The 17,275-nt window shown below is 35.7% G+C and overlaps 1 protein-coding gene across 1 annotated transcript; it reads right to left on the bottom strand.

Moving 5' to 3' along the window:
• Nucleotides 1–7,918: 7,918 nt before the first annotated feature.
• On the bottom strand, nucleotides 7,919–16,663 carry LOC114480651 (mitochondrial ubiquitin ligase activator of nfkb 1-A-like). The gene is made up of 7 exons (XM_028474970.1): nucleotides 16,525–16,663; nucleotides 15,179–15,269; nucleotides 12,873–12,983; nucleotides 9,504–9,591; nucleotides 9,313–9,418; nucleotides 8,563–8,788; nucleotides 7,919–8,483 (listed from the first exon to the last, which is right to left on the bottom strand). The coding sequence occupies exons 2-7, from the start codon at nucleotides 15,260–15,262 to the stop codon at nucleotides 8,262–8,264; spliced, it is 837 nt and encodes a 278-aa protein (XP_028330771.1). The 5' UTR covers nucleotides 15,263–15,269; nucleotides 16,525–16,663; the 3' UTR covers nucleotides 7,919–8,261.
• Nucleotides 16,664–17,275: the final 612 nt, after the last annotated feature.

Below are 17,275 nucleotides of genomic sequence, written 5' to 3'. Positions count from 1 at the left end.
TGGAGAGCGCTGATTGGCTGCCTGTCAAGTCAATGTTTGTAATGAATGATGGGAGATGTAGTTTAATTAAAAAGCAATAATTTGAGAATTTCAGAAGTCCTAAAATTGGCACAAAAAAAGTGTTAGATACATTTTTGTCTTCTACAATAATATGAGGAAAGTTTGACTTTCAACAAACATTCAACACCAAATTAAATCTGTTGAAGCGTGTTTTGACTTCCATGAAAAAAAATATATGTTTTTGTTTTTTTCCAAGATAAAAAAACAACTAATTAACTAGTTAAGGCAGAAAAAAAGAACCACATAGAACAGAGGTGTCAAGTTGTTGTAATTCAGTGACCAAATATGGAGCAGTCTGATCTTAAGTGGGCCACAGATTATAGGTGGGAAAACAAATAATTTACACTTTAATGTGCCCTCGTTGGCACTTCCACATATATACATAATATAAGAATTTTTTGTAAAGTATGTAAGGCACTAACATTATCCAAGCAATAAGTGACAGATAACAGTCTCTCCACGATCTTTTAACTTTGAGACAATTTTTGTTTAATTTTGTTAAATTTTATGCAATAATTTCTGGATTGAGCAGGATTTGGGGAAAAATTAGGAGTTCTTTCAACAATTTGTGATTAAGATAGACTGCCATCAGGTGATATTAGCATGGTAAAACTATGAGCCGGCTCTAAAGGGACAGATTTGGCCCTCAGTTCTTGAGTTTAACTTATTCTTTGTTACATAAGAATAAATGAAATAACAACGCGAGACAAGCGACATATCCTGTGTATCCTAAAATGTATCAAATTTACACAAAGATCCCATTTGAAATGGATCTTTAACACTCTGTAATGAGCTGAGGAGCATGAAATGCTGAAAAAACTGTTAAGTTTCACAAGGATTTTAATAAATACTCCTAATATGCAGGCTACAATATAATACACAGCTGACTGTAAACAGACCTATAATGGAACTATATACACCTTTTTAAAAAAGGATTTGAGGATTAGCAAGAACCTTTGGCAGTATCTGTCATCTTTTATATCTGATCATGGCACATGGTTCATGCTACATCTTCATTATTGATTACTAATTACTCTCAGAGTCAACACACCGAGACATAAAAGTATTGTGAGGGGTTTAATAACATTCATTGATTCATCTTCCATAGCTAGTGTGTTTTCCCTCCCAGTGCTGTGGAAGTCTGCTGACATGTATTTTGTGGCCGTGGCAATACAAAGAGACAGACAAACACATTCCCACACCACTCCAATCCTCTGAATAATTGGGACACTCTTAGATAATTATGCATGTTTTTTAACAGTTGACTGGAGTACAAAGCAAAAGCACATGAAAACATAATTACAACATAACACTTAAAAAGATCCCGGGCTTACAAATTATTCTATTTTAGTATGTTTAGTATTATTTATCAAATCTGGTGCAAACAATTGCTCCTCTTGATCTGTGTTCACCTCACATAACACATGGTAGCTGCCAAATAATACCAACTCACTGAGTTCTCACCAAGACAACAAGACTGGCATCAGAAACTGCTCTTCCGACCCACACATTGGGTAAAGCTAAACAGAAAGAGCAACCCAACATTGGAGGCATCACTCATGCCTTTGATTGTCTGTCTTATTATGCCATTTACATGCACTCTTTAATCAGATCATTTAGATCACAAATATTGATTTAGTAAAGTAACATTCGTCATCAGGTTTGCCAACTGTGTTAACAAATTCGGTAAAGTTAATGAGGTCAGGTTAGGCCATAGAAACAACTGCTTCCATACACTTTTGGTGTAATGGTAGTCTTGCATTACACATGATCCTCCTCCATCAAATGCTTTCATTGGCCTAAATTCTGGTAGGGAAACAAGTGGTCGGCAAGCTCTTTCCTATCATAGACAATCCATTGGATCCACTGCCAGCATGGTTAGTAACATGGACATTCTACTTAACAGTGTACAAGCCTTTAATTATACAGTCTAAGGTCCAGCTCATTCCTCTTGTTTAAGGTGCTCTATAGCCAAGTCTTAAACTTGATCATTGAAGGAAGTGTAAATTATTTGTAAATTATGTTTTTGTATAATTTAAGTTATATAGAGTGGTGATTAGTAACATGTCCTATGGGCTAAGTATGATAGAGCATTGTAATCAGTAAAAAAAAAATCTGTTTTACAAATTAATTCTTTTTAAAATCCGTTTTCCGAATTAATTTTTTTTTTTAAATCTGTTTTCCGAAATAATATTTTTTTATATCCCTTTTCCGAATTAATATTTTTTTTAAAATCCGTTTTCCGAATTAATTATTTTTTTAAAATCCGTTTTCCGGATGAATTTTTTTTTAAAATCCGTTTTCCGAATTAATTTTTTTTTAAAATCCATTTTCCGAATTAATTTTTTTTAAAACCCGTTTTCCAAATTCATTTTTTTTTTAAATCCGTTTTCCGAATTCATTTTTTTTAATCCATTTTCCGAATCAAATTTTTTTTTTAATCCGTTTTACGAATTAATATTTTTTTAAAATCCGTTTTCCAAATTAAATTTTTTTTTTAATCCGTTTTCCGAATTAATTTTTTTTTTCCTGTGGGGATTGTCTCGTAATGTTTTTTTTTTTTTTTTTTAAAAAACACAGAGACTGGTTCCAGGTCAGAGTTCATCACAATGGCGTCATCCACAGCACTGGATATTCATCCATTTATTGATTTTTACTTTTCGAGTTAGAATATAAAGATATTAAGGATTTGCAGCTTTAACATTAGTGACGGACAGGTAAAGAGGATACTTTAGTTCTAGAGGACACAGTCGTCGTAAAGCATATATCAGAGCTTGGAGTCCTGGTTGATTTCATTAGAAACAAACTACAATACTACGGTAACTTCACGGATACCGGTGAATAATAATAATAATATTAATGATACATTGGATTTTATTTGGTGCTTTTCATAGACACTCAAAGCTCTTTACATTGATGTGCATCATTCTTTCACTCCACACACAGTGGTGGTAAGCTACTATTGTAGCCACAGCTGCCCTGGGGCAGACTGACAGAAGTGAGGCTACCATAGTGAACCATCGGTCCCTCTGACCACCACCAACACTCACTCACACACTACATTCATACGATGGATGTACATGGACTTGAAAATGGTTGTATTAGAGTTTTACAGCGTTTCCTCGTCCCTACAGATGCAGACAATAGCCTTGATAGTTACTGACCCTCAAAGTAACACCACCAGTAATGTTACATACAGCACTAAGATAAGACTGTACAGTGAATAGTGAATGTGATCATGTCCCTCTGTCACACATTGATCACTTGTAGTTTTATGTCCAGGGAGATAAAAATATTTCCTGAGTGTTTGTGGAGCAGCTCAGAGACTAAACAGTTGTTCTGTGTGATCATGGTCCAGTGCAGTGGGGGCTTTATCTTCTCCAGGATGGATGGAGTCTTCTCCAGGGTCTGTCATTCTGCCACCAGAGTCCAGCTCTGTGTCCACCACAGATCAGCCCTCTTTACCAGTCTGTACAAACATCAACCCCCCCACCCACCCAACAACCACAGCATGGAAGGTCCAGTTGACAGAATGTTATATATGTCACTCACATGTACAACACAAAACAATGTTTGACTATTTGACCTACATAAAGATATTACATTAAAAAAGAAGAAAAACACTCATTTCCTTAATACTCTGTGTGTTATTTTCTCTAATGAAGCACGTTATTCATACATACTGTATATCTGTGTAGAGTCAAATGTGGTGATCAATCAATTCAACAATGTTGGCCCCAAATGAAGTGAAGCAAAGCAAATGAGAAAGTGTTTTATTTCTATGAACAACAGGCTGAGAGGAAACTTTGGTCCATGTGTAACACAGCAGTGATGGTTACAGCATTCATCCTCTGCTTCAGTGGATCAATCACATCTGAAATAAAAAAACAATAAAGTCACACATTTCATTTTCTTTTCTTTCTAGAATTATCTTTTGATAATGTTTGTTGTTGTGAGGATTAGGACACAATGTGACAAGATGTGTCAGCTCAGATATTTTTATACTGCATTTTATTTTATGTAGATTAAATTTGTGAAAGTGAAAGCATTGAATACAGTTATTTAAGTTTGTTTTGTGTGTGGTTTTATGATTTGAAAAATAATAATTAAAACATTTTAAAAATATATTTTCATCAGTTTTTTTTTTTTTTAAATCATAAATTATTATACATTTCAGGGGACTCCATTTTAATCCCAGGTGACCCAACATGGGGTCACGACCCCAAGGTTAAAAAACACTGCATTACATAGTGTGCAGGAGTAGGGGGTACATGGCCTCAGGTTAAATGTTTGAAGGGGTACGGACTGTGAAAAGTGTGGGAACCATTGCACTAGAACAATTGTTTACAGGAATTTAGTGAACAAAGCTTTTTAACTGTAAATAATATGTATGTAAACACTATTTAAATTATAAATGAATAATTACGTGTCTGGGCACAAAACTTCCTCACAGTATGTGTGTAATAAACACTAGTTATAGCTGTTTACCATCATTAGCTCACATACACACTATGTAGCCCTGTGTAGCACATATTCGAGCATGTGAAGCAGTGAGTTAGACCATGTATAACTTCTCTGATGAATACAAACATTTTCACATTTGATCATATAGTTCAGTGTTGAACTGAAACGGTTCCAATGCCTAAACATGCTATTCTACTGTAAGAGCTTTGAGTGTCTGTGAAAAGCACCAAATAAAATCCAATGCATCATTCATATTATTATTATCCACCGGTATCCGTGAAGTTGCCCGTAGTGTTGTAGACTGTGGTCTAGCCAGCCGTGGTTCGCGTTTATCTGGTCAAATCAGCCGCACGTTGTTTTATTGTGCGCGATTATACCAACACTTACGGTAATCACAATGAGACCGCCCTGCAGAGCTGCTGGAAGAGAGAAAAACATTTAAGTATATTTCACCCAACTTTGACATAAAATAAAAAAACTTTTTTCCCATGAGTAGTCCATGATTCATATTTTGATTAACTTAGCACTTCATAGACTACTTGCATGAATAATACTGAGTACTTTTACTGTGTACTTTTTGAGTAATCCTTTGTCAAAATCATATACAGATCACAAATTTAAGGATTATTCACCCAACTTTGACGTGGAATAAAAAGATAATTTTCCATAAGTAGTGCATGATTCATATTTCACTGAACTCAGTACGTCCTAGACTACATGCATGCATAATATTGAGTACTTTTATTGTGTACTTTTTGAGTAATCCTCTGTCAAAATCACATACAGATCACAAATTTAAGGATATTTCATTTAACTTTGACATGGAATAAAAAGATCATTTTCCATAAGTAGTCCATGATTCATATTATGATTAACTTAGCACTTCATAGACTACATGCATGAATAATATTGAGTACTTTTACTGTGTACTTTTTGAGTAATCCTTTGTCAAAATCATATACAGATCACGAATTGTGGATATTTCACCCAACTTTAAAATAAATAGATTATTTTTCATAAGTAGACCATTATTTTTATACTGCTGAAGCAGCAGTTTATCACTTTCATATTGTGCTGGATTTGTGGCAAGAAAACAATAAGCTGATTTAGCTGGCAAACAGGACGAGGGGTATAAACTGTGTCGCTTACAAGACTTGTTGAGAGCAAGCTGGTGCCAAAACTGTTGTTTCTGGCTTTTAATGTTCAACTTACCTGAGGTTGTTTTGGTGTTACAAAACACACACACATACAAGCATCTCTTAAAATGGAATGATCTATTTCACATACAAAATACTATTTACCTATTTTCACATTTTTAAAACAAACAAATAAAAACAATATACAAGTATACTTGAAAGGGGTGTTTTTAAATAAAACAATAAGTTATTTAAATCACACAATTTCTTTAAACATGAAACATTCCAAGTCTATGTCTGACTAAAATTGGTCTTGAAACACAACAGACAAAAATAAAGTCAAATCTGCTTGATGTCTTAAGTCATATGTGTATGAAAACAGACAAAGTAAAAAAATAATATGAAATTTAAAAAAATACAAAATAAATTAAAATAAAGTCCTATGTGCAGGCAGGGCAATTCCAGTCACTTGCCCTGCCGTCTCAGAGTTGGTCCTTACTTATCGCCAGGCACTGCTCATGGAACCACCTATCACAGCTATCACAATGTAACTGCAAAATGAAACAAGTGATTAAATAATCTAATTGATCTTTTTATCTGAAATAATGGAGTAGATGTAAAATAGAGGATAATTTCCCGTTATAAGCGAGGCAATCATTCTTTATGGTAATTTTGTCTTTACACGTCTAAATGGCATATAATGTACATTTTATTACATGTAGCAAATAGTCATTAGCTTACTGCCTCAAAGACTGGTGATGTATATCAAAATATACTAAGCCTCTGTCATTGGTGTAGATCTTTCCGAGGATGTTTTATTTTAGAACTATCAATATTTTATGAATCAATGTTACGCTTTACAATTTAAGTTAATTATTGCAACTAATTATATAATGTTTAATTTTAAAAAGTAAGGCATTTTTGACAATACCATACCATTTACTTACATTATAATACTATCATAAAACGTGAATAAAAAGTGAAATATCCTTAAATTTGTGATTTGTATATGATTTTGACAGAGGATTACTCAAAACGTACACAGTAAAAGTACTCAATATTATGCATGCATGTAGTCTAGGAGTCATCTGGAGCCAGGAGTGATGCCATACCACTTTTCTGCCTGGACGGACCTCCCAGTAGGGCTGCACAATTAATCACATATTTATTGTAATCACAATTTTGGTTGCCAGGATTAAATTAACCTGATCTTTGGCAATATTTACATTTAAAATGTGTGCTCTGCTGTAGGGGTGTCCCGATCCGACATTGATATTGGATATTGGTCCGATATCAACCAGAAAATGAATATTGGATTTTATTGGACTGTATCTAAAATCTCCAATATAAGCGCTCCGATAAGTTTTTGATGTTTTTGTCCCCACCCTCAGTTGTTCCCACCATATACTGACAGTAAAAAATAACTGAAGTGAACTTGAATTGTTGACGATTGTTCTCTGTTTGAGTAACATCACTTGATCAAGCCTTTTCTAACATTCCACACTACAAAATAAGTAATAAAAGTATGTATGATTTGTGCTGATATCATATCGGATCAATATCGGTATCGGCCTTTACACAAGGCAGCAATATCGGTATCGTATTGGAAGTGAAAATGTTGTATTAGGACAGACCTACTCTGCTGCATATTTAATCAGGCACTTTCTCAACCATTAGTTAGTGGCAGCTTTCAGTAATTTTGGTGGATTGATGAGAGCTGTGAGCTGTAATTGTTTCCAATGAGTTGCATTTTGTGAAAGCACTCTGTAATAGTGTATTTATTCAGAAAACCCTTGGTACATTTTAAATACTTGGGTTAATATCTTTTTTATGGTATAATTTTCATGTAAAGCTTCATTTTGCACCGTAAACTGTTCATATATTGTTTGTTTTTTAAAAAAAACAGTAGTTCAAAAGAAATACAGATTTTTCCCTAACACGATGAATAATTGTGATTATAATATTGATCAAAATAATGGTAATTATCATCTTGGTCAATAATCATGCAGCCCGACTCCCCAATCATTCATCGTTTACATTTCTGAGCATCAAATTCCCCCTTCATAAATAACAAAAACAACAACTTTGCAGATCTGCTGAACAGTTGAAAGTTTTTAATCCTTCTGATTAAACACATACAGTACAAACCTTTCAAAACAGCAAAAGTCTCATCATCAGTGAGCAAAATAAGGCACAGCGAACTGTTTGACTTTGAATGTTTTTAACCAATTAATTTCAACATTGTAAAAACTTGGCAATTGTCCTTTCAATTCACTTTTATTGGAACAGGGATTGTAAATCACACCAAGGCCTTGCAGTCACGGTGTCACCTCAGGTGTGATAGAGTGGATACACTCTGATGATGGCCTGTCTGCAGATGGGGCAGAGTGGCTGTGGTAAGCCCTGATATCATGTGTAGCAGCAGCACACATGTCCACAGTCCAACAGGGGACAGTTACGTGACTGGTTGAGGCAGATCACGCAGGTATTGTCTGGTTGGTTTTCCTGTCCATCTTGTCCAGTGGCGTTTAGAGCCTCTGCCATCAGTCTTTCAAATTCCCTTCGTTCCTGCTCCTACCTCCAGAGAGCTTTCAAATGGCGTTAGTGGCGAAAACAAATCCAGGAAATCACTGCCACCCCTGCTAGAGCAAAGAAACCGGATTGAACCTTCCACCAAAAAGTGGAAGACAAAGCTTCATCCTTCACATTGGAAAAGTCTCCAAGGCTGAGGAGGTACTTGGCTCCATTGATAGGAGGTCGGAGGCTCAGGTTTTCATCTCTGTCCATTATTAACTCGCCAATGCCTGTGAGTGTGGTGCCAACCTGGAACAGATAAGTCCAGTACTTTACAACCAAGAATCTATTTGGAAACATTACAATATAAATAACATTAGAATCTGACCTTGAGCATTTTCTCAGTCTCCATGTAACCAAAAGGCTTTACCCCACTGATGTGGTAGGATGAAGGAAAAGCCCAAACTCTGTCGTAGAACTTCTTCTTAATTATCTCCATGTAATCTCCAGAGGCATGGAAAGGGTTCTCGACCCTGACTGTGGTTTCATCTGAGCCCACCAACACAAAGGGTACCATGGAGGCTTCTTCCTGGATAACTTGGTCACTCTTGTCCCTAGAACAGGCATATTGAATCCACAGGATTAGGAAACACATTGTTTTTAAAATGTCTAACAATCCCTTAACTTCAATTCCAAAGCAACACTTTGAGGTTACCAGCAGTTTGAGTTACTTAGTCTACAGACTCAGATTACCTATTTTATTTCCATTTAATTGGCTTTACCTAACTAAATGTCATTACGGACTATTAAGTTCCCTGAAAACAGGCTTAATACGGAAACTGAGTTAATCTATTGTTATTAATTTCATATTTCTCTGCTGTAGTCTTTTAGACTGGTTTGAAATTCGACATATGATGCCACTTTAAACAAGGCACTAAGAACTGGGAGATTGCTTTCTCTTCCTTAGGAATCTGATATAATATTACTTGACCTTTAATTTAATTAAAGCATTTTAGAAATTCATTAAATTTGACTTTTTTGGAAAGCACACCTATTGAGCTACGTCAAACGACTGTGCATTATAACTGGAAAACACAGAAACACACTTGTAGTGTAGTTCATCGACTCAGTTTCTCACCATGGGCATGACCAGCTTCTCCACAGAAGCCTGTACTCATGCAACACGCCTAATGTGTTGTTGTAGAAGTGGCTCCTCAAAGGTTCACCAATTGACTTCACTGTACCTAAAAGAGTGGCAAAAAGGAGGGGAATGGTTAAAACACACTGAAGTGAATTGGTAACCAAACACATCAGCAGAACCACAATGACCTTCAATGACAGCATATTGGAGACGTCGTCCTGGAGTAACCCTAATAAGGTCTTTGAGACTCTCATCTATAGGGAGGTGTGGGGCTTTCTGAAATGACAAAACAAAACACTGAAACACATGCTAAAGTAGACAGTAGATCATTTTGGAATGGATTATTATTCATGGTTTCTTTTTGTGTGTAATACTATAATCATATGTCTTTATACTCAATAATCCTGTTAATAAAATACCTTCTCAGTCAGGCCAGCTTTTTACAAAGAACCAGGACAAACAGTATTAGAACATCTGATTTCAACTTCATCTAAATCTAAACACAACACAACCATGTGCGTAAGCAAAGAGACAAATCAGACATAAACAAGGCAATCAGATTAACACTAAAAGTCAGAATGAGCCAAAGATCACAAAGTCTATATCATTAACAAATAAAAATAATTATAATTTAAAATGAAACTTTATACACATTAAACTAAACTCGTTCATATACTAAATAAATCAAACAGACACCATAGACCCCTAAATTATAAAAATAAGGAATAAATCAATTATCTTATACATAATTTGTATTGCTTTAAATCAACGGTAAAATGTCATCTTTAACTAACGATAGTAACTGATCATTGGATTTGTAAATGTAAAACATCTTCTCATTAAACAAATACTGTTAGATATCAATTTTAACTTTTGAAAATCTGTGCTCTGACCTATATTCTTTGTGCATGTCTTTATCTTTGATGAGCTCATATTTGACCCTGACAATCACAAATGTCTTACGTATTACAACAAAAGAAGACACACATGCAGCCTGCATGTCCCAGCCGAAGGAGGAGAAAACTAGATAACAACATAGAATGAAAATGCTGAGGAATCTACATTTGAGGCCCAGGGAGTGAGCAGGCCCTGACGCCCACAGTTGTGCATTAGATGAGTGCCTGTTCTTCTATTGACTTGATATGACTTATTGATTCATTTTCTGTTCATCGCTAATAAATTGATTGATTCAGCAAAGCAAAACCTTTGACTATGTCTCTCTCTATGCAATACTGAACACGAGAGTCAGCTCAAAAACTCTAAAATTAGAGCTGCCAAGCGTCACCCTTTGAGTGTGACAGTCACGCAATTTGACCCATTCTCACACCACACGCCACACTGGGCATTTCTCACGCTTATATTTTTCCATTCATGATAATGAACTTTGGTCCTCGCTGCTTGCTGTAGTTTGAGTAATTCTGATTGACTGACCGAGATAACCAATCCCAGACCAAGCCATGTCTCATTTGTGCCTGAATCTAACCAACCACAGCAGGCGCCATGCAATAATAAACCAATTAGAAGCAACGAAGGCGGGTCTTGACGAGCCGTCTCTAACTAGTGCCTTCCTCACACGACAAGCGCCGAGTCGTCGACATGCTTTCAGAAAGAAAATTTTTAGTTCACTTGTTTATATTGCTGTGTGTGTGTTATAGTGTTAGTTTACTCGTCTAAAAAACTAACATTTTGTGTGCCTCTCTCTCTCACTCACGTGTGTGTCTGTGCTAGACATGAACTTCAATTAATTAAAACTCTTATTCAGCTACTACCAGTGGTATGAACACTGGTAGTAGTTGAAACAAATGCCTTGTCTAATCTAATGTTCAATTGAACTGAAAAATGTAAAAAGCTCACAGAACAACGCCGTAAAAAGTGGATTTTAAACCTACGTCTGCGGTCGGGAGGAGCAGAGTCTGCTGATGCTGTAGCGACCACTTCATAAAGTGTGTTAGCGAGCTAACTTTGTTTTTGTGGCTGTGTTTATATAGCATTAGGAATCCGTGTACCCTTGGTTCTTTGGGTATTCCGTTTTAAAACCAAATAAAAATAACAAATAAACGGTGTGGTTGTTTTGTTTTTCTGATTTAAAACCAAAACAGAAATACAGAAAAAACAAAAACCAGATACACAGCGTTTTTCTGTTTTTTTTTTTTTTTTAAATTTTAATTCAATTTTTTTTAACTTGTTCTGTTTGTGTGATATTTACGGATAAATTAGAGCGAGAACTGAAGTCCGCTACACCTTGTTTCCCTCCCCAGGTCCTGGACCAGGTCTCCTCACAGGACTGTTTAGGATTATTCAGCAGTTTTCTGGTCCTGCTCATGGTGGCTCGTCTTCTGATCGAGAGGTTGGGGGTTCGATCCCAGTACCTGACTATGGGTCGAAGTGTCCTTGGACAAGACACTGAACCCTAAGTTGCTCCCAGTGGTCGACTAGCGCCTTGCATGGCAGTCCTGTCCCACTGGTGTGTGAATGTGACAGTGACTGGGTGAATGAGCTGATATGTAAAGCGCTTTGAGACTGCTTCAGTGTGGTGATAAAGCGCTACATAAAATCAAGTCCTAAGTCCTTTTCATTCAGTGTGTGGATGTTTTAGCTCATAAAATGCTGATCACGCTGTAGTTTTATTTTGCGGTGTTACGATCCAAATAGATAAACTGGTGACTGACTATTAACTGTGAGGCTGGTGTGAGGAACAATAGATGTTAGAACTTCTACCAATTGACACTTTTGCAAAAAAAGTAGTAAAAAAAAAAACAATTTTGCACGTTATAAATACCGCTAACGGCAGCCGTCAATACACACGGAAGTTGATCATAAGAAATGAGACGCACCAGTAGATTTATTACACCACATATATGCATGTTTTACATAACATCCATTCTTTGGTTTTGATTTATTTATGTAATAATAACGTTTCAATTCACCAGTAATGTGACTTATGCGTTGCTTCTTTTTATGACCGGGAGCAAAAGTCACCAGTTTATCTGGATACTATTTGGATCATAACACTGTTCGGTAAAGTTGGCAGATATTCACAGATTCAGACTTCCAGCATCAATAACTCTTTAACGAAACATCATCGACACACAAATGACACCTCTGCCATCAGTGGAAGGTGGACAGCATGATACAAGATCATTTTTATCAAACGTAGCATAATAAAAGTCTGTCTGTCAGTCGTTCTGTGTGGTGAGATTAAAACATCAAGCTGACGTCTTATTTTCCTTTAAATATCCAAATATCACACAAACAAAACCAGATTTAATTTTAAAACAGAAAAACGCTGCTTGTTTGGTTTTTCAACCAAAAAACCAACCCGTTTTTTTTCAATTTTTTTGGTGGCGGGGGGTGGGGGGGCTTATAGATGCTACTCGAAATGAAGTGTTTTTGTGCCCCCCGCAGTTTTCTTAATGCCCCCCCAGTTAATGCTGCCTGGCGCCGACTCTGAGCCCTGCAATAGCTGTTAAAACAGGATTCCACAAACGTCCACGTGCAACAAATTTGTAGAAAACTGTAGATTAACATTTACAATAAAGAATAAAATCAAAACTGACATCAAGTTGTTCAACAGTGGCTCGACTTCTCCTGTACAGGTAGTAGGAGTATCCTGACAGGGTCAAACAGGTTCCCATACAGAATACAGCTGCAGACGTCACATCCATTTCCTGCACAAACAGACACAGTAAAACACATCAGCACAACTCTGACTTCATGTTCACGCTTTTTATAACTGAAGTTAGTTTAATTAATACAACTTAGCTGCTCATCTGCTCAGGATTCTAGAAAAATCAAAAGTGACCTTTAAAAGTTGAAAAAAAGGCTTAAGCAGAAGCATGGACAGCTGAGGCCAGAAAGCAAGTCGTACATTTCCTGTTAATCCCGTCTAACAGCGTTTGTTGTTTTATCCGGTTCTAAATATCTTGAAGAGAAGTTATACTTCTCATCATGTTGTTTTCCTTCTTCTTTGGGTTTTTCTTGCACCCTCTTTGTTGCACTACCGCCCTCATCTCAGCGGTTAACTCTTACCACCGTTCTTTAACCCCGGAAGTGTTTAAGTGGTGGCCACCATAGACATTATAATAGGTAGACGCCGCATCGACTGCTGCGGCCATAGATATCATATATAAAGGCTAGATGCCTTACGGCGGATTCTGCCATGGCATCACCGGTGGCCATCTGGCCCCGGCAGCTCTCTGACTGAGTCTTGTGGAACCAGAGGGAAGGTGAGTGATCTGCCGAATGTAAATACTTTTATCTAGCTAAAATCTTGACGGATTTGGATACGGTTTGCTTTCTTATAAACGTGGCTCCAATTCTGGATGTTTTCAAATGTTAAGATTGCAGCTTCTCCCTTCAAAAAACAACTTAATCATGGAGCATAGTTGTGTAAGGCTGATACCACCAGATTTCACTTGTTAGGAAAGTTTGTTAAAAAACATCTTACGTTATGTTTCCTTTAGAAAATTGCCAAGTGAAGATTGAAGTGAAGATTCCAGACTTTTGTGCAGCCTATGGATGCTCTAATCGCCGTTCTGTTGGAGCCAGAGTCTGTGGGATCAACTTTCATATGTAAGATACTACAACACTATGACTATATTTAGGATATATTTAGTTACTTAGTGGAAGTATGTACAATACAGGTCTTGTTACAAAGGAACAGTGGGGCTGACATAACAGAATTACAATATTGTTGTTGACACAAGGCTATTTAGAATATGTTTAATTGTTTTATCAATACTATGATACAATATTTTGAATTATTATTTATTTAAACTAAACATGTAATAATTAAAATTATTTTATCTTATTAGTGATATTCCTATAATAAAAGTATACATATATCTCATGTTGCCATTCTGTACGCCGAGTTTTAGTAGCTCATATATTGATTTGACATATTAATAACGTGTGTGTGTTCATTGCACCTATCTGAAGTCCAATGGGGAAATAAGTAAGTCATCCAACACTATTGACCGGAAGTGTAATATAATAATTCACAAGTGCAGTGTTATAACGACACATCTGACCTTTATAAAAAACTAAACCGTTTGAAAATTGGTAGAAAATTGAGCAAGTTATTGTTATTTAAAATTACATGCACAACTACTACACGATTATGGGTGAGAGAGCTGACCCTGACAAGATGGCCGCCAGTGCGGCCGAGACATCTAGCCTTTATATGATATCTATGGGTGCGTCAACGGGGCGGCTATCTTGGACCGGTGGCACTCACTCCTACAGTCATCCCTAGAGGAATGATGTGCTTACACAATTAAAGGTGTCATACATCGCTCAATTCTCAAGCATTTTTTACGGGGTTTGTTTGTAACAAACGTCAGAAATAGATAGATATGTAGACAGATAGACATAAGTAGAATAAAAGGAACATAGAAAACATTCAGATGTGCTCAGGGTTTTATTGACAACGTTGTTATAGGCTATACACTGTATTTGACTATTATTATTATTATTGTATAATTTTATTGCTACTGTAATATTATTATTGCTATTCTTATCATTCTCATTATATTATCATATTATTTATATATTATTATTACATTATTATTAGCAGTAGTATCAATAATAAAAAATATTGTTTATTATTAATATTATTGCTTTTATTATTGTATTGTAGTTACTGGATTCTTATTAGATTATTTTTGTTATTGCTATTATTATTATTATCAATCGTTCATTAATTATTGTAGGGGAATTTAAGTGTTGAGTGGTAAAACCAGCATTTTAAATATATCCAAGCAACTTGTATCATAGCTACATGTATGACGTTTTTAAAAATTTAAACAGTTTGGAAATCGGTTTAAAATTCAGCAAATAATTATACTTCCAGATTGAGAAATACCTTTTTGTGTCGTAATGTCCTTGCACTGATTCCTTTTCCACCACCGGTCCAAGATGGCAGCGCTGTTGACGTGTCCATCCACATTCGATGCCTACGTATATACGGCCATAGGATTATTACGTCACTCAGTGGAACATTGTAGTCAGTAAGTAAAAAAAATAAATAAAAAAAGGATGATTTTTAAAAAAAAAATCCGTTTAATGGAAGGCCGTTTAGGAAAAAACACAGTGAAAATGAAAAAAAAAACCAAAACAAAAAACAATGATAACCACAAAAACACAACGAAAACCATGGGTTTACACAATAGATGGCGCACTTGTACATTGAAATCCTTTCTTTTTTTTAAAAAATGCTTTTTTTGTATTTATTTATTTATTTTTAAATATATCTAAAATTTATATGAGATTTTTTTTTTCTCACATTGATAAAGCTCACCAGATATGTTTTTTCACAATGAAAATGCGTGTCTGAATTAAAATAAATAAATAAATAAATAAATCACATTACAAAAAAAAAGAACAAACAAATATAAAAAAAAAACATTGATGTGTAACCGGACGTTGATTGATGTGCAACCGGAAAGTAGCCGTTGTTGCCATAGATATGAATACTGTTGCCGGAAGGTTGCTAGAAAATAAACGTACTGCTACACGCTATTACAGTGATTCCACTCGCCAATAGCCGTATAGACGTACTGTACTGAACATTTCCTTTAAATTTCTAAATTCAATTAAAATAATACAGTAGCTTCATAAAAAAATAATCATGGACCTGATTAGTGAATGGTGTTCCTCGTAAATGTACCTTTTCAAAGTGAGAACTCATTCTGTGCTTTTCACACTCGGAAATCTCACTTGTCCCATCAATAATAACAATACATTTTATTTATAAGCACTTTTCAAAAACTCAAATACACTTTACAGTTGTTAAAACAACTACAAAAGTCAAAACAAAAAAGACTACCAACAATAAAGGTAAATAGAGAAAATACAGGAGTAGGAAGCAGAGGAGGTCTGTCGCTTTGATACTGCTTCTCATCGGTTTAACAAAAATACTCGGATATGTGCATCATTCCCGGGTAGAGTCTGAATTCTGTCCGCTGGAGACCCAGGTAGTCGGTGTTTTGGTCAACCAGTGTAAAAGTGCTCGATCAGCCGAAAATGACATCAGCGGAAAACCCTGGTCCCCTCCTCGAGTCTGAATCACATATTATAGTCTCAGTCCACGACTCACGCAGTTTGTTCCTTCACATCCACTGAGCTAATGGATGCTAACTCTCCACGTGTACCGACGGTAAACTCTCATGCACTGCTGCCAAACCGACACTTAAGCAGAGAAAGTCTTACCCCTGACCTCGGGCTGAATGTCCATGGGTTTCTCAGATGAAATGCTGTCAGTGTCCCGTTTGCCTGACTCTAAACCAGAATCATAAGAACAGCAGCACCACCTTCACTACCACCTGCACTTTCTCCTCTCTTCATAAAAGCTTCTTCCAAATAAAATACAGGTAAACACATATTCATGATTATAAACATATGTTTTCATGTCAAGTAAGCATCAAACTTACTTTAACTTTTAATGAACAACTTATTAAGACGTTTTCATGATAATAACCTTCAACTGTTAAACATTGTTTTCTTAACCTGGTTATATTTTTTAACCTGGTTACAGTAGATTCACAATATCCATTGATTATTTTTAAAAACAGTACTGTACTGGTTGGGTGTAGAAATGTAACAAATTACTTTACTTCTTTTATAAAGTGCTTCAGTACAAGTACAATTATGATTTAGAAATATACTAAAGAAAAAAGTACAAGTATCCATAAAAGCAACTCAGTTACAGTAATGTGAATACCTTGACTGGATTGTTCACCTACAACCTGAGTTAAATCACTTTGTTTACGGTTACATTATCCCATTGAATCAGGCTGATTTCTATAAACGTTACTAAATGCTCCTCAAGGATGGACAGAAAAAACTAAAAGTATGTTATTAGCTTGTTTCCATTTAAATCTGTGAAAAGCACCAAATAAAATCCAATGCATTTTTATTTTTATTTTATTTATTCAGTTTATTTCCGACATGGTTGCATTCA

The sequence above is a fragment of the Gouania willdenowi genome, chromosome 18 (genome assembly GCF_900634775.1).
Source record: "Gouania willdenowi chromosome 18, fGouWil2.1, whole genome shotgun sequence".
NCBI lineage: Eukaryota > Metazoa > Chordata > Actinopteri > Blenniiformes > Gobiesocidae > Gouania > Gouania willdenowi.
This window is presented reverse-complemented; position numbering and strand designations above follow the sequence as displayed.